Source organism: Mauremys mutica, chromosome 2 (assembly GCF_020497125.1).
Source record: "Mauremys mutica isolate MM-2020 ecotype Southern chromosome 2, ASM2049712v1, whole genome shotgun sequence".
NCBI lineage: Eukaryota > Metazoa > Chordata > Testudines > Geoemydidae > Mauremys > Mauremys mutica.
The window spans coordinates 176,310,819-176,329,648 of NC_059073.1; the positions used below are offsets into that span (position 1 = coordinate 176,310,819).

General features: G+C 44.6%; 1 protein-coding gene across 4 annotated transcripts in view; it reads left to right on the forward strand.

Moving 5' to 3' along the window:
• The window catches only part of CTNNAL1 (catenin alpha like 1), a 149,682-nt gene that overhangs the window by 76,319 nt on the left and 54,533 nt on the right, over nt 1–18,830 (forward strand). For all 4 annotated transcript variants that reach the window (XM_045003768.1, XM_045003764.1, XM_045003766.1 and 1 more), the window contains exons 5-7: nt 5,775–5,864; nt 6,174–6,344; nt 9,338–9,538. In XM_045003768.1, coding sequence (XP_044859703.1) covers nt 5,775–5,864; nt 6,174–6,344; nt 9,338–9,538 — 462 coding nt within the window. The remainder of the gene's footprint in view (nt 1–5,774; nt 5,865–6,173; nt 6,345–9,337; nt 9,539–18,830) is intronic.

Below are 18,830 nucleotides of genomic sequence, written 5' to 3' on the forward strand. Positions count from 1 at the left end.
AGCAGAGTTCAGGCTGGATGTAGTGGAAAATCTGTCCTCGGGCTGGTAAACCATGGTGGTTAGACTTCATCAGGGCTGCACTAGACTCCCTATCTGCTGGACACTATTTACGTAGACTTCTTTTAGATTGATGCAGAGACCCAGAAACTGAAATAGGGCTACGGCCTTGGTCATTGCTGACTGAGCTTCTTGGGTGGAGCGGCCTCTAAGAAGCCAGTCGTCCAGATATGGAAAAAATGTGATGCCCCACTAGCACAGGTGAGACGCTATTGCTGAGAGGACCTTCATAAAGACCCTTAGGACCATGGATATCCCAAGGGAAGGACACGGTATTGGTAATGTTCTGAGCCCATTGCAAAAAGCAAAGAATGCTTGAGTGAGAGATGCCTATTTTCATGTGTCTGTTCATCTTGGAGGTGGAGGGCAACAAACCAGCCCCCTGGTTCTCTGGGTGGGTTTATGGTAGCTAGCATCACCATCCTGAAGTACTGTAATAGGATGTAGGTGTTCAGATTCCTGAGATCTAATATCAGTCTCCAACCGTCACCTCTTTTGAGAACCAGGAAATATTTGGAATAGAAACTCTTTCCAACAAATTGAGAAGGAAATAGCTTGATTGCCCCTAAGTGCGGGAGAGATTGGACTTCTTGCATTAGAAGATCTTTGTGAGAGAGATCCCTGAAGAGGAAGAAAGAAAGGGAGGGTGGGCGGGATAGAATGGCAATGAATGGAGTATCTTAGAATCCACTTGTCTGTGGTGATAAGCTCCCAGGTATGTAGGGAATGGAATGGGCAGTCTGTAGGAGGAGAATAGATGGCAGAATGGTGCAGTTAGTAGTTCTGTAGAAAAAGATTGTTTGAGGCCTTTGACCATATTGTTAAAATAATCACTTAGAGAAAGGTGCAGGCTGGGTGGTTGTAGAGGAGGGTAATCCTTTTCTGGGGGCTTTGTAGACCTGTTGCAAATGATACTAGAATGGTGGCTAAGGAATGTGAAGCCATGTCAGTGTCCCTGAGCATAGCCTACCGGAAAGCTTTAGCAGTCAACTGAGCCTCTGAAATGAGGGCTTTTGGTCTTGTGGCAGTTGTTCTAGAAAATGAGCAAACTTTGAATAGTTGTTAAAAATCATATTTTACCATCAAGGTCTGGTAGTTCGCGACTTGAAATCGATGAGCAGCTGACAAACAGCTTTTCCTACTCAGGAAATCTGTGTTTAGACACCACCTCAGAAGGAGAGAATCTGAAGCGGGCTTGACAATCCTTGACCATGTCTACAACCAAAGAGTTTGGGGGCAATGAGAGGAGAAATACTCCATTCCCTTGACTGGAATGTAATATTTTTATCCGACTCTTTTAAGTAGATGGGATAGTGTCATAGATTACATGCTGGTGATGACAGTGCCTCATTGATGGGTAGGAATATCTTACTCTAGGGGGATGATATGTAAAATGTCCACCTGGGAATGTTGAGGCTCCTGTACGTCCTCCAGTGGAATCTGGATGGGGTTCCGCTAACCACTTCATTAAGTCCTGGAAGGCCCTAAAGTCATCTGCATAAGAAGGCAATGGCAGCAGCAGCATCGTTGCCTTGTCAAGGATAAGGAAGACATGGGTGAAGGGGGTGACTCTTTGTTTGGTGTCTCTCGCTCCTCGTGAGTCTCCTCGGGAACTAGGGAAACATTCAGTACTGGTGGGCTATTTTGCAGTGCCAGTGGCTGTTGCAGTACTGGCAGGTGTTCCTGTTGTTGTTTCTTGTAGGCTGGTACCCTGTAAGATTGGATGCCATAACCTATCTAGGCATTCCAGTAGTCCCACTGTAGAGGTGGCTAGGGGAAGGATCCCCACAGGTATTTGTGCTCAGGGAACCTAGGCCATCTGCTGGGCTCTAGAAAGTCTTCCTCAGGGTATGTCTCTAGAGGCGTGGTGTGGTAACTGTTGAGATAGAGCCCTGTATGAAAACCTCAGATTCTGAGGATGTCATCTTCCGGGTTGAATAATGAGTCTTTGGGCATCGGTACTGGTACTGGAGGCAGTGAATCAGGTCTTGTTTTTGCGAATAAGGGTTCAGTAACCACCTGTTGAAGTGGCAGTGGAGAAGAGTCTCTTACAGTGCCCCTTCGGAGAGGGTACTGCAGTTCATCTGAGATGGGATCCTTGGGAGAAAGAAATCTGGAGGGCATTGGAGGGCTATGATAATGAGCAGTAGGAGCCTAAGGCGGTACCAGGGCCTGAAATGGGGATGTTTGCAGGGCTAGAGATGCATGTGGTAGTGGAGAGGTGGATGAGGTGATGTCTCAGTGCTTAGAGTGGTTATGTCAAGAAGAAGATGGTACTGAGAGATCCAGCAGTTGGTCTGAATGGTCTGTCTGGCTCCAAGAGGATGTCTGTACCAGTGCCCTTGAAGTGGTCTTCTTAAGAGTCTCTGGTCTTAGATGAATCTCACTGCCTAGAGATGTCACATGGTACAGAGGAAGATGCCTCTTGGTGCTGCTTCATTAATGATTTCTCCAATTGAGATGACATCTAGGCGGTACCAAAATCTTGGTACTAGAGTCAGCTGGAGCCTAGGCTGTACCCATTAGTCTGCTATAAGAGGTGACTTACTCCTCTTTCAAGAGTCTTTGGTGGGGAAAAAGGAGTTTTCTTCTCTTAGTGGCCTTCATCTCTGAAACTGCCCCAGAGCACTGGAAGTCACTGGTATGGCCTGAGAGGTTGAGCCCTATGTACTGGGCAGGGGGAGGGAATCGGACCCCGTGGGAGATAAGGAGCATTCTGTTGGGAAGAGCTTGACTCTAGCACCTCTATCCTTGTGGGACCTGCCCTTAAACTCCGTGTAGACTTTGCGTTTGGATGGGATATGAGATTCTTCAAGGCAGTGTAGACAGCTGGAGTGCTTGTTGCTATGAGGAAAAGATTTGTGGGCAGGTTTAATAAGGCTTGAACCTTGAGGCCTTAGGCATAGTCCAGGAAAGTGCCATAGACCCTGCAAGGTCAAGAAATTTAGGAAGGGGGAGCCCCGCAAGCACAAAATTGTGTTACAACTAAGAAAAATTAACAGAACTAGAAAAAATAATAAAATAAATAGAATTATTGAAGCAAATAAGTAAGAAAGGTGAAAAATCAGCTAGGAAGCAGCATTCTTCAGTTGCTCTATTTTGAGCCTGAGGTTGTTGAGAAGGAGTTGGAGCAGCGGTGATTTTCATAGAGATATTGTTATGATGTGATTATGGCATAACTATGAGGTGAGGTATGTAAGATATCATTGAAAAGATTGATTCACTCAGTATGATTGTCCTATTTGTATGCATGTATCATTTTGGTATCTGAAGTTAGGAATATTGTCTGTGCATCAATTACAAATGTGTTTGCTCCTGGGGTATGCCCATTAGGCAGAATGCAATCAGTCTAGATAGCTGGCTGGGAAGGGCCATTAGGGAGAACAATAGGTTTTAGAAGAAGCGAATCTCCCACTGGGGAGCCTTCCTGAGGACACTACAAACAGCCTCTAAGTTATGGCTGCTGTGACCCTAAAGGGACATGTGACCAAGTCACATGACACTGGTCTCCATCTTGGAATACCAGTGTTTTTCCACTGAAAGGTGTGGGAACTAAGCTTGGAGACAAAGGGTATCCGCCATATGCAAAAGCTATTTAAGGCAGGGGAATGACATCGTCGTGGTTCTTCACTGACTTCCTGCCCAAAGAGACTCCTGAAAACACCTGAGGAAAGAGGACTGAACTGGCGGGGAAGGGCTGAACTGAGGCTAGAGAGATTTATGAAGGGAATGGGGCTTTAAGCTGCAAGCAAGTGCAGCTTGCCCTTTAAGAATGTCAGCAACTGGCTTAAATCATCGTTTAGAGTAAGAATTTGATACTTTCTTATTCAATCCCTTTAGTATATTAAGCTTAGATTGTGTTTTTGTTTATTTGCTAGGTAATCTGCTTTGATCTGTTTGCTATCTCTTATAATCACTTAAAATCTATCTTTTGTAGTTAATAAACTTGTTTTTGTCTAAAACCAGAGTGTGGAATTCATAACTTGGGGTAGAAAGCTGTGAATATTTCTCTCAACACTGAGGGAGAGGGTGAATTTCATGAGCTTACACTGTACAGTTCACTGTGCAGCACAAGACAGTATAACTTGTGGTTTACCTTCCAGAGGGGGTGTGCACCTGAGAAGCTGGTAAGTGACCTAGCTGTATAGCCTTCCCATGCAGGGGCTGGTTAGAAAGCCTGTCTGCTTGTTACTACAGCTGGGTGTGTCTGGTGAAAGTGAGAGACTGGGAGCATGTCTGCAGCTTGTCTCAGCATTATAGGGTGAGTGGGTTGGGGGGCTCAGTGGTACCTCAGTTCCAGACGGCACCCCATGAGACTGTCACACACCCCCAGCACAAAATTGTGCTACAACTAAGAAAAATTAACAAAACTAGAAAAAATAATTAAATAATCATTGAAGCAAATAAGTAAGAAAGGTGAAAAAGTATGTAGGAAGCAGCATTCTGCAGCAGTTGCTCTATTTTGAGCTGCAGGTGGTTGAGAAGGAGTTGGAGCAGTGGTGAGTCTGCACCTAGCTATATGCCCTGGCCTGGGAGCACTAGGTGCTGCACTGTGCAGGCATAGGCTTGTGGATGCTGCTATTTACAATTTCCATTGGAGAGTTCACAGGCAAGCGTACAGCCTACGGTTGAGTACCCACATGATCATCTGCTCAAAGAAGAATTTAAGAGTATTTGAGCTGGAGTGATGAAAGGGCTCTCAGTTCTTTAAAGATTAAGACACACTGCAACTGAGTTCTGCTGATGTGTGAAAGACTTTTTTCATCTTTAACTCTTTGCTCTTGTAATGACTTTAATGTGTCTTGAGCATCTTTCCTCTGTCCAGCTCATAGCCCTCAAATTCTCTCCTCTTGCAGGGCTTACTTTCCATGGGCTTAGTGACACACATCCCTCTCTGGGGAAGTTCCTGACAAATTTCTGCTACTACTGAGTTCCTCTCTGTACAAATAGATTGGTTTCTAGCAAAGCCAGTTAAGTGTTTCATCAAGTAAAATTTTATGCACTTAATATTTTAACCCCAAGGTTGTAATTACACAATACTATTATTCTTTTTAAAAGAAGAATAATTTTATAGCATCTTTCTTTATGAAGATTTCTCATTTTTTGGTTTGGCAAGCTTTTCAAAGGTGACCTAACAAAAAAGCACGGGGTTTATGCTTTTTGTTTGCTTTATGATGTGTTGAGGATCTGATTTCTCCCTCTGCCTTTCCCTCTCACTTCTCTGCACACCGTTTTATTTTGGGATGGATTTTTTTGCTTGGTTTTTACATTAGAAATGTCATGTCTTGCCTTCCTGTTTTATTCAAGAGGACTCCTTTGGATTAGCAAATTAAAGGAGTGGGAGCTTTCTTAGGACATAGCTGGAGGATCTGGGATATTGAATATATCGGAGACCTTTTCTTTCAGGAGTTTGACTCAAATGAATGTTAACAGAAATAAAATATAGTTTTCAAATAGTCCAAAATAAAATGTCTTACCCTTCAGTTGCTCAGGTTTCATTCTTTTGTATTTTGTGATATAATAATTGTGCATGTACTCTAGATTTCCAAGAAGTTGTCTGTTGGGAATAGACTGATATTTCAAGACTCACACATCATAAAGCAGCTTAAAAAAAAGACAACTTTTTCCTTTTGGTTGGTCCTTTTCTTTCTTTATAAGTAGCTAATTTCTTCAGCTATCATCCAAGAATACTTAGTGTTTTCATTTTCTTTACATAGGATTTAAAGGATGAAAAGAAAAAAGCTAGAATGGCAGCAGCTAGGGCTGTTCTTGAGAAATGCACCATGATGCTTCTCACTGCTTCAAAGGTAAGACTTCACGTACTTTACTCAGTGTTGGTGAACCACAGATTATAGTAGCTGGCAAAATAAGGTAATGCTGTTTCCACAGCTATATTTATAAAGATTGCAACAAAAGAAATTTGAATGTAAAATGATGTTGGGGAGAGGCTTTTCCATGAGTAATGCTAAAAATGTTGCCATATGCAATAGTAAGTTAATTGAAGGAATTTGTAATAACATTACACATTTTTGCCTTAGGTTGGGTATGGAAATGAGTATTTATTTCATTATACTACACATGGACTTTTGGGTAATATATTAAATTTATTTTTAAAGACATGTCTGAGGCATCCTGACTGTGAATCTGCTCGTTTAAACAAAGAAGGAGTGTTTCACCGAATGAGATTAGCTTTGGAGCAGGTAATAGAGATCGTAACTGACTCTAGACCCAGTAGAGAGAATGAAATGGCCGCCATAAGTATATATACAAGCATCAAAGAATTCAAGGTAAGGATAAAGATAGTATTATTATTCTATGACTTAAAATAATGTGATTACAACATAAATTTAAAAAATACATATGTACAATGGGAAACTAATTTCTCTGCACCTTGAATGAGTGGCAGTTTCCAATATCAGGCCTTGCAAAGAGCTCCCAGAAGCTCATTATAGCTTGAAAAAAGATGGTTATGGTTTGTCTGATGCTGCCACTGTACATCATCTGCTAATATTCCAACCACTTCTAACATGCAGGGGAGTAGATCAAAATGTATTCAGATCTATATGCTATGTTGAAGTGCTGCTCTCAACTCACCCCACTATCTGGGCCGCCTAGGAGTGTATGTCTACACTCACTAACCCCTGGCTCTGACACAGGTTTAAGGCCAAGACCTGCTTCTGTCCACATTGAAATCATTCACTCAGACCAACAGACCCTGCTGGCGGGGGGTAGGTGTGTGTCAGAGCCTCAGTCCCCCTTGAAATGATTCAAAGCCTCAGGCATTGCTATGTGGCTGCTAGGTCAAGTCCAGGTTGCCGCATTCAGGTTTGGAGAGTCCAACAACGATATCTCCCAGTTCTCTGTAGCTGTGTTTCCTAGACCTTCAATCCCAAAGCTTTCAACTCACTTCCCAGGAACTGAAAGCAACCTCCCAGTTCAAATGCAGCTGTTTGGCATTTAACCCTTCACTTCCACATGGACTGCTCCACTGGAAACACAGTCAATGCCAGCATGTATTTGAATGGCCAGCAGTAAGATCAAGTCCTGCATCAAGCGCATTGCTAGCTGGCCAGAGAAATGGAGCTGGATTCTAGTTAAACTCTGGTGCAAGGTGAGCAAAACGTTCAACTTCATCAAGAGCACAAGAAATGATCATGTCTACGAAACTGTATCCAAGCGGATGGCAGTGTTGGAGATCAGTTGGACAGCAGAACAGTGTAGAGAGTGAATAAAGCAGCAAGTCAACGATGTTAACGTCCTATTCCAGGACCTTCCTACAGCTACTGAGTGTATAGCTGAACCTTCTTTTGCTAGGTCCTTTGAAATGAGGATATGGTTTCATAAGCCATGGCAACAGGTAAGTGGGATCTCCTAGAATAACAGTAGGGACAGTGACTCCATTTATCAGAATGTCATTCAATGGGAATAATGTCCCAGCTTCTCCATGAAGGTAAAGTCTTGATCTCTGGAACACCCTGGCATCATGTACCCTGCCAGTGTGTCAGACATTAATGTCCATGAATCTGCCCCCGTGGTTGACCAGGGCCTGCATAACGATGCAGTAGTACCTTTGTGGTTTATGTACTCATGCTTTCAGTGTATAATTTATAGGCATGAGTCCCTCCGTGGTTCTGGCGCAGATTGGAAAACTCATTCACTGAAAGCCAGCAGTTATTTCAGGAACATTTGTAATGCCCATCAACTTTGGGTACATCCTTTGCCCAGAAACCTCTGCCACAACAACCCTCACAATTGATTTGCCAATTCCAAACTATAGCAGTCTGGGGTAGCCACCATACATATGGCTATAGCGATCTCTGTTTGGACCAGCATGACCTCCGTTATATGCGTGTCCTGGTGCTGGAAGGTAGGGAAGGCTGATCGCAAACCTCCAGGAACATCTGCTTCTTCATGCGAAAGTTCAGGACCTACTGCTGGTCATTCCCATGACAATGTGATCCAACCAATTCCTGCTCCAGAAGCACTGGTATACATAGAGGAAATCTGCGACTAAGGCAAAAGGCATGAGCAGCATCAGCTGAGTTGCCGCTGGAATGACAGTACCCCTATCTGCTCTGGCTGCTGGGAGTATACAGACACAAAATGGGTTGGCAGGATGTGTTCTTGGGGTAAAACCACCCAAAACACTCTCAATTAACTCCCATGGGACAGACAGACAAGTTCTCCCACAACCCTCTGTGAACCAAGCCCTAGAGCAACTACAGCTGGCAAGAGCGCAATAGCCCACAAACCTACAAAAGCTGAAGTTGTGACTTGTCTGCTTATTGTAGTATGGATGCACCAGCATGGCTGTGAGGCCTGTGTTTCCAATGCATTGTGGATGTTCAAGGGCAGACGTGGAAATGCCAAATCTGCAGGCCTGGGTCACACAGGTCTGGGCTTAGTGTGCTGTGTAGATGTACCCATAATGTCTCAGCCAGCATTTCCCTCAAATAAGTCATTAAGAGGTGAACTAAGGAAGCTCCTAGTTGATAATTGGTAATTAAACTTTTAACATTTTAAAATCTACACACTAAAAACTCCACCCTTCTGTGGAAAGAGTGTAAAAGAGCAAACTGTCATTTTGAAGAAACTGTTCTAATCCAAAATCATCTCTTCTGCTCATTTAATCTTGCTCTTCTAAAATTCCATTGGATATCACATCCCACCGAGAACATGTTTCTGATTAAACGGATGTCTTAGCTGAACATTTGACAGTCTGTCCTGCCCAAGATTTATTCCTGAGGTTGGCAATCGGGAGAGGCTGGCCCTTTGCATCCTGACTTTGATCTTATTTGATATATCCATTCCCTGGAGATTGTGCTACTCTTTTTTCCATATCCCTGCACCTAAAATTTGGTCAAAATTCCCATGATGCAGCTGCCCAAGAATATCCACTATATGTAAATTTTTTATAAACATTTTGAATGCAGGAGGATGTGTAAAAGACCAAACAAAACTTGAATACCACATTGTTTAGCAACAGTCATTAGATAGGGTTTATCTTAGTATTCACTGCAGAACTATTATAGTACAGAAATATTGAAATATGCTTAACTTTGCTGTGTTTCAGTGGTGAGACATAAATTATGTTGTTAATGGTGCTGGTAGGTGAAGAAACAAAATGGATGGCTGCGGGTGGGTAAAATAATTTCTCATTGGCAGAAAGTGCTAACAATAGGCTAAAGAAAAGCTGAAGGGTGGGGAAAAATGCACGATACATCCACTATCTGTATTTACATGAATGATTCATAGAGAATTGAATTTTATCCTTTTACAGAATAAGGTGGAAGGTCTTCGGGAGAATCTTTATTTTCTCTCTAAGGAGAATCTTTCAACAATGCTGGAACTCATTCTGGAACACACAGAAGATTTTACTGATTCTGCCTACACCAGCCATGAGCACAGAGAACGCATCTTGGAGCAGTCCAAGCAGGCTAAAACGGAACTAGAGCAGCTGGTTTCAGTGTGGATGCAAGCTGTAAGAGCTTTTTAGCAAAGTAAATCTTTTCATCTATACTTTGGAAAGAAAAATATGCTGTTTAGACTCTCTTTTTTGGTTTAAGAAAACAGAATGTATATAATATATCAAAAAGCAGTTCATTATAACGACCTCTACCCCAGTCTCTACATCACTCTTGCAGACTTGAAGATATTTTAGTTTTCCATTGTTTTAGTCTATCTGCTTCTCTGTCCCCCTAATGCTCTGAATTCTGGCCACCATCCTTGTGGTGAACAATTGCATGGCATTCTTTTCAGAGCCAGTTGTTGCTCCTTACTTGATTAAAAGAATTACTGTTGAGTAATGAGATAATTATTTACTCTCTTTTTTTGGAAGAGAGAAGAATTATCAGCTTTTTAATTAAAAACAAAAGTAGTAGCCAGTGGAATATTTTAAATTTAAAATATACTAATGGGACACTTAATCGTGTGTCCTACTTTTCCAGTATTTTGAGTGTTCAAAAATAATTTGCTCCTTGTGGAGGTTTTAAATTGGTATAGGTGGTCATTTTTATTTGTTTCACTGAAACTCAGTGTGCAGGCTAATCCAGAACATTCAAAACTTTTGAAAGCTAAATTCCCTTTCAGGAATATGAAAACAATTGTGCAACCCTATCAGCCCCCCTGATGCAATGTTGAAAGTCTACTCAGAATGAGTGTGCGCTCAAAAGGGCAGACATTGCACTCATATTTGGGTCACATTTTCAAGGTTTTCTTCCTAATTTTAAGAGGTAGAAACTGATGTTTTTAATGGAAGCTGAGACTCTGGAGAATAATTGAGAGGCCTGGGTTTCCCCAGTTGGCTCCTCTGTGCTTTCCCAGGCAGAGTGTCCCACACTTTGGAAAATATTGGGTTAATCTGTAGTCCAGTTAAAAACCTTACTGTTTACTTTTTAAAAAAAATTATGGACTGATATTTAAAGCTTTTGAACAAGGATCATATGTGACTCATGTCGAAGAATACACAAGCAACATTACAGAAAGAGAGTCACTTGTAACGTAACTGTCTATCAAGCACTTTATCTTATACCCAGAATTCTTGAGTCTGGAACTGATGATTACATGCCCACAAATGCTACAAAAGTAGCTAACTGGCTAAACATATTGGTTCCCCCTAAACTCTTCCTATATAATCTGGTAACTGCAACACAGCCCCAGTGTTGCTGCTTCTGTGCCACGTGGACCAGCTCTTCACAGCAGCTTTGCTCTGAGCTTGAGGATATAATTTGTAGACTTGGGTTTTGATAACAAACCTGTATTCCTTACTGTTCTTCTCTTTCTCATCTCCTCCCCAGTAGCAGTGTGTACTAGCTGTGGAGTTAATGGTATGGCCAAAACAATGCATCTTGAATGCAAGCATAATATATTGTCCAAAGATGGCTGTGTGTGACCATCCATTATTGGAGATGAGTGACCATTTGGGTCCCTGCAGCAAGTGGAGCACTGTCCATTGCAAAGATGGACAAAGGTGCTTGCTGTAGGGAATATAGCCTGACTCTGGCCAAAGGGCATCCTCTCTGTATTTGTGATCTTGCTAAGCCATCAAACCCAACACTCATAACCTCCACTCTGGTCCTGAGTCTGGTAGTTCTTCATTCTACACCGGAAACCCCAGCTCCCAGTATGGTCTTCTCTGGGTGCTTGTCTGCCCAGAGTTGTTCATTTTTCTTAATGAGATGCTCCTCTCATGGCTGTGTTGCAATAATTGACCCTCTCATTATTGTTTCTGTGGGAACTGTGGTTGGGAAGAGCCCTCACTGGTGATGGTTATACCCTGCCTGCTGCCACCCTTGTGACTCCATAGGTTTCAGACAATAGGTCCCCGCCTCCTCAAATGGGTGTAACCCATCTGAATGCACTCTGTCCTCTTCAGGATGTCCTCCTAGAAAAAGAGTCTTGAAAGAGATATGAGCCTCTGAAGGGGAATTTTAAAGGTCTCATATGCTGAGGAAGGAGAGGCCTCATTCCTCTGTCTCCTGTCTGGGTGATTCAGAGTCTGCAGCCAGGAGTTCTTAGTTGTTCCTGTTCTTAGTTCAGTAGTAGTGGAGTTTAATGAGCTTATAAGTTACATAATCACTTGCTGATAGTCAAGGAGTTTAATTGTCTCATATGAATCAATTAGGTGTTGAGGAGACAGCCTGCTCGTGAGAAGACTTGCCTAGTAAGGATGCTTTTAAAAGGAAAAATATGAAAAGGGATTTTACCATCTTCTGTCAATGTTATTAGGAAACATTAATTCTGAATGGTAGATCCCTGCTAAAATGATATGTTAGCAATATCCTCCAGAAGCCATGCTTAATGCCTGAAATGGATGCCACTGTTGGCTCTTTCCCTTTTAAGGCACAGTATGTGCAGCTCTGTGAGTAGCCATTTCCTGCTTTATTTCTCCTCCAGTTTCTCTCCTGAAGAGTTACTGCCCTGTACAGTACTGTAGGGAGAACGCTAGGACACATGAAGAGGGTCTATGTTTACTAACAGTACTCTGCAGAACTGCTTGTGACATTAAAAGATTTTCATTTAACTCCCTCCTTTGTCATAGCTAAGAGACAGATCTGGCTGCTGTCCAGTGTACCGCACTGTCCCTTAAAACCAGCAGTCCCAGGTACTGTTTAATAGTAACTACATGTTCAACAAAGTCCCTGATACCAGAGGTTCTTAAGAGAAGTCACAGACCTTTCAGGAATCTTCAACTGTTCTTCCTTCCTTAAACTCTGCATTAGATTAAAAAAATCCCAGAACCGTAATCTTTGATATTACTTGTGATTCAGCAAGGTTGTCATCTTGTTTCTTCTGCACTGTGGTAGCTAGGAGACGTATTAGGCTATTGTCCATTTCTAGAACCCACCTGATTCAGGAACCCAGGCACTGGAGCTTGGGCCATGGTGTAGATTATATATACAGATTTATAATTCAGTTAGTTGGGTTGTTTGAGGGTTTATGCTGTACCTCTAGTACTTTTCTTGTTCCAGACAACAGCTGAGAGGTGGCAGTTCTTTTGCTGGCAGTAGTCAGTTGAGCCACAGATTTGGGTAAGCATTCTGAGCCTCAGGAAAATGCAGGTTTAAATGCCTCTGTCCTGGGGCAACAGCATAAAAGATCTTTCTTCTTTCCTCTATTGCTTCATGTTTAAAGTCCTCTTGCAGGTGCTTCTGGGGAATCCTAAGCAAGATAAAGCTTTACTAGCACTCTACTAGTAATCACTAAAGCCTGACAGCAGTTTAGAAAGCTTCAGTTCTGAAGATTTTATTTGTACAGAACAAAGATGCTTTGTATACCCTACGGAAGGGATATTTCTTAGACTTTCTCCCTCAGTCTCTATTCTTCCTCTTGACTCCAGTAAGGGATGGCTTTATGGGGTTCAGTTTAATGGATTTTGCATTTAGGATCCATTGTATATCTGGGCAGAAGGGACTCGGGTCCTGTGTCTGACAGTACTGATTTCCCATAAAATATGGGAGATGTAGTACATTCCATCCTGTATTTGCCCCTTTCAGGGCTGGATTAAGGCATGTGCTTTCTAGGCCCTTACTCCAGATCACGAAGTCACATGATGAGAGCAGAATCTCTCCTCTTGGTTTTGTTTTAAAATTCTTTGAGTACTTGCTCATGTCAATTCTATTTTAGATGTGTGTGTGTGCGCACAGTTGCTGGAGCTTTCTGCCTTAGTGGTATTCTTAGCGCCAGCTGTGGCAGCCTCTGGAGTAGTGCTCCCATGCAGGGCTATATCAGGCGCCACTGGCCCTCTGCCCTCTCAGTTCCTTCTTACTGCCCATGGTGGTTAGTCCGAGTGCCTTTCCTTGCGTAGCAAAGGCTAGAGGTTTCTTCTTGTCCACAATGGACTTCGTGCCTTAGTTTGTTGATAGTGTTGCCTAAGTAGCTGTTGAGTATAGCTGTTAGTTAGCCGTTAGAGTCCCGTCTGGGACTTCACCATAGGCACGGCATGCCCCACTCACCCAGCTTTAAGTCGTGTTTGACATGCAGCAGACCGATGCCCATCAGTGATCCACACGACAGTTGTATCAAGTGTCTGGGGGAAAGCCTGAGGAAGGACAAGTGTCGTATTTGTAAAAACTTTCGCCCTCGTACCCAGAAGGAGCGGGCTATCCACTTGAGGGATCTCTTAATGGAATCGGCTCTTTGTCCTGTACCGGAGTCCACCACCGCTGACCGTGTGCTGAGTGGATCAGCTTTGGTGTGGAGCACACCACTAGCACCAGACTCGGCCCAGCACCGCTCCCCTTCACTGGTGCCCAGAAAGCAGCTGAAGAATTGGAGCCCTTCGGCGCCGAAGGACCGAGGGCCTATGGGCAAAGGACCTATGTCAGGCCATGTGCCCACTTTGGGGCTTCAAGGGGATATTGCAGTGCTCAGACCCTCAACCCTGGTCAGGGACCTGCCCTCCACACCGGGCAGTGGCAGGAGCTCCCAGCCCACAGTGGGGCCTTCAGGGCCTGAAGTGGTTCCAGCGGCTAAAGAGCAAAGCTGACTGGCTCCGCAAGTGCCACGCTAGGGGACTGAGGCAGCCCCACCCCCGGCACTGAAAAGCAAGTCCACTGGAGTGCAGCAGCAAAGACTCGCGGAACACCCTCGGGCACCGGATCGCAGTCGCAGGTCTCCTTCGCTGCGACCTCAGTCCCTGCCTCAGCTCACCCACCAGAAGGCCTACATTCCCAACGAGATCCATGCTGACCAGGCTCTTGTAATGACTTTAATGTGTCTGGAGCATCTTTCCTCTCCCCAGCTCATATCCCTCAAATTATCTCCTCCTGCGGGGCTTACTTTCCCTGGGCTAAGTGACACACATCCCTCTCCTGGGAAGTTCCTGACAAATTTCTGCTCCTGTTGAGTTCCTCTCTGATTTCCAGAGCCTTTCTATTGCCTATGATCTGAGACAGAGCCCTCCTATATCCGTAGCCCTCAAACATTAGCCCAAACTTTGACATGTAAATTAGTTTTTGTATTAGTTAGTTTAGTCGTAGTTAGAAAGGATCACTTGCCATTTGCACCGGCCATACCACACAGCACTAAGGCCACCGTTGTCCAAGACAAGAGGAAATCCAAACTCCTCCAGAGGCAAATTATGTATCTCGCGCCATAGGGAGAACTGCTTCCATTTGGCAGCGCAACACTTTCTTGTAGAGGGTTTCCTGTTATTCATAATGACAAAGACATTCTTCAAATGGCCAGAGTAAAACCTCATACTGGAAATGCTTTAAGCCCACAGTGAAATGCAAGAATTTCCTCAGTGCTGGATGGTAGCTATATGGAAATAGACATACTTCAAATTGAGAGCCGCATACCAGTCACCTGCATTGAGAGAGGGGATTATAGTAGCTTGGGTAAAATCACCCTGAATCCTGAGTGGTAGATGAAAATGTTCAGCTGCCTGGGGTCTAGGATGGGTCTTCAGCCAATTAGAAAGTATTTGGAGTAAAAGCTCTTCCACCCACTCCTGTGACAAGGAGGTACAGGCTCTATTGCCCCTAACTGGACTAAAGAGTCCAGCTCCTTGCTGAGAATCCTCTCGCGAGAAGTGTCCCTGAATAGGGATGGGGAAGGGGTTGTTGTTTTTTTTTTGTTCGGTTGGTTTTTTTGCGGGGAGGGCAGGAATTCAATCATGCACCAGTTGCAATGCTGTCTAAGACCCATTTGCCTGGTGGTATACACTGCTATGTCCTCTTGTCTTGGACAGTGGTTTTTACAAAAGTCATGGCTGTGGTGGCACCCTCTAAAAGATCAAGTGGGACAAGGTGACAGTGACTTTAATAGCACCATGGTGGCCATGACAGTTCTGGTTCACGATGGCTGTGCAGATAGCCTCCCATCTGTGCGTTCACCTGCTGTCACAGAGCAAAGGGAGGACAAACCATCCGTCCATCTGGCAGCCTGGTTTTTGGATGTGCAACAAGTTTAGAGATTCTTCTCAGAGTAGGTTCAATCCATCCTTCCCAATAGTAAGAAACCTTCTACAAGAAAGTGTTGTGTTACCAAATGCAAGCAGTTCTTCCTGTAGAGCCAAATGCATGCTTTACCTCTGGAGGAGTCTGGATTTCCTCTTGTCCTGGACAATCTCCTCTCCTCTACTTCAAGTCATCAGGCCTGTCCATTAGTTCGCTATGGGTACGTTTAGCCTTTCATCCTGTTGTGGTGAACTGCTTAATTTTCACCCACCCTATACCAGCAATGTTCTTAACAGACATTGTCAGAACATTCGTATCAGTATCAAGATTTGAACCTGATGCTTTTGCAGCATAGGACCCTGCCACTAGATCCCTTGGCTTCCGGTACCCTGTTACTTTTATCGATGTAAATGGCCTTCCTAACAGCTATCGCCCCCGCCAGGAGAGAGGGGGAAACAATAATGTAGAGCTCTGGCCTTCTACCTGGACAAGGCAAGGCCCTTTAGAAGATCTTTGTGGTTATCCATTTTGTGACAAAGTTCCTCCTCTACCTTGGTGGCTCATGTGCTTATTGGCGGATTTGCTCGCCTCACAGATTCACCCTGTGGGTTGGGAAACTGCCCAGAGACCTTCCCCTCTGGTAGATGCCACAGTCCAGGTCAATTCCTCCTGTGTTTGATCAGGAGTTGGGAGTTTTGGGGGGAACCCGGGCCCACCCTCTACTCCGGATCCCAGCCCTGCGGACTGCAGCTGTCTAGAGTGCCTCCTGGTACAGTTGCGCGACAGCTACAACTCCCTGGGCTACTTCCCCGTGGCCTCCTCCCAACCCCTTCTTTGTCCTCACCACCGGACCTTTCTCCTGATGTCTGATAACGCTTGTACTTCTCAGTCCTCCAGCAGTTTGCCTACTCACTCTCAGCTTCTTGCACGCCTCTTGCTCCCAGTTCCTCGCGCACACTTCCTCTCCTCTGGCCTGACTGGAGTGAGCCCTTTTATAGCATCAGAGGGGCCTTAATTAGAGTCAGCTGCTTAAGTCTCACCTGACTCTTAGCAGGTTAATTGGAGTCAGGTGTTCTCATTAGCCTGGAGCAGCTCCTGCTCTGGTTGCTCAGGGAACAGAAAACTGCTTATCCAGTGGCCAGTATATCTCCCTTCTACTACTCTGCTGTTCCCAGCTGGCCTGGGTCTATCACAATTTCCATCGCTGAGAGGATGAAAAAAGAGGCAATATCTTTCCAAAGACTCACTGAATGGATTTCCACTGCATCTTCCTCTGCCATGAGCTTGCAGAAGCCCCTCCTTCTCAGTCTGTCAGGGCTCATTCCACCAGAACTTAAGCTCCCTTCATGGAATGAGCTTCCCTGCAAGGAATCCCACTCCCTGAGACCCATAGATGAGCAACCTAAGGCTCCTTTCACATGTTTACCAGGCACAATGCCCTGATGCAAGCCTTAGCTGAGGATGCCTCCTTTGGTTCAGTGATCATAGAATCATAGAATCTCAGGGTTGGAAGGGACTTCAGGAGGTCATCTAGTCCAACCCCCTGCTCAAAGCAGGACCAAACCCAACTAAATCATCCCAGCCAGGGCTTTGTCAAGCCTGACCTTAAAAACGTCTAAGGAAGGAGATTCCACCACTTCCCTAGGTAACCCATTCCAGTGCTTCACCACCCTACTAGTGAAAAAAGTTTTTCCTAATATCCAACCTAAACCTCCCCCTCTGCAACTTGAGACCATTACTCCGTGTTCTGTCATCTTCTACCACTGAGAACAGTCTAGATCCATCCTCTTTGGAACCCCCTTTCAGGTAGTTGAAAGCAACTATCAAATCCCCCCTCATTCTTCTCTTCTGCAGACTAAACAATCCCAGTTCCCTCAGCCTCTCCTCATGATCCTATGAACTGTGGTACAAAGCACTTCCTTGCACCTGCCTCCTCAATAAACACTGCTTGGGAGTCACCTACGGTGAAGGAGGGATAACTCAGTGGTTTGAGCATTGGCCTGCTAAACCCAGGGTTGCGAGTTCAATCCTTGAGGGGGCCATTTAGGGATCTGGGGCAAAAATCTATCTGGGGATTGGTCCCGTCCAACCCTGATATTCTATGAATCTCCATAAGGACCAGTACTTGAAGAAGAAAGGAAGATTCTTGTTTGAGTAGTGTCCCTATGGGTGCTCCACTTGAGGCATGCATACACCTTGGATCAGAGATTTTTGGTAGCGGCACCTGCTCAGTCCATGCATGTACCCTTTTCACCTTCATGCCTTCTTCTAAGGATATACAGGGCTTCTTGGGTTCCTTCTCAACTACCTTGTCTGAGATCTACCATGCCGACTTTTATTATTGTTCAAGTTTAACTTTGCAATTCTTACTTGTAGTTTTAATGTGGTTATTGGTGTTATGTTTTCTTTCATAATTTCTCATTTTTGTTTATTCCTTCTCCTGGTTCCCCATATGGAGAGGTTTCCCTCAGTGTTGCGTACGTTGCGGGAATATGCCAGGATCTCTAGGATTTAAGCATTGACTCACCTGCCAAGACTCTATCCCAGTCAGTGACAGACATTCCCAATGCATTAGTTGTTTGGGGGACATGCACGTCCCACAGAAGTGCAATATTTGCTCAGACTTTAAGAGTAGAGCTGGGCAAAAGTGTGAGATCCTTATGATTAAGGTTAAGATTTTGTCATGGTTATTTTTAGTAAAAGTTATGGACATGTCATGGACACTAAACAAAAATTCGTGGAAGCCATGTCCTGTCTGTGACTTCTGCTTTTGCAGCTCCTTGGTTTCCCCCCACTATCTTAGTGGTTGGGAAATGTGGGGTTCCCCTTCTGCCTGTGGCAGCTGGAAGCTGGAGGATGATGATGTTTCCCAAAGAGAAAATGGAACACACCCAGCCGCTCGCCCGAGGCGTCCTGCTCCTCCCTCGCCCCCTCCACAAGGCTGTTGCCCGTTGCTGAAACTCTGAGGAGGGCCCCCTCAGGAGTCTGTGACCTGTTGCTGGAGCCTTGCAGGGGACTGCCTGTCACTGCTGTTGTCTGTCGCTGGAACCCTGCCAGTGCCCCACTGGCTGCCAGCTCCAGTGTCCCGCAGCCCTTGGGGCTGAAACAGAGAATGTCATGGAGGTCCTCCATAAATGTAGCCTTACTTATGATGTAATGTTGTTTTTGCCTTCCCTCAGATCCAGGCCGGGATTCCCCCTCCCCAACCCTTGTACATCAGCCTCTGAGTGAGCATAGTGCCCCAATCACCTCAGCACTGTGTTTGCCCCAGCCTTTGTGGGAAAAGGCATCAGAAGGTTCTGGGAAGGCCACTAAAAAAAGGAGTTTTAGTTCTCCTCATAAAGAGTCCACTTTAGGAAAAAGTCTTGGTCT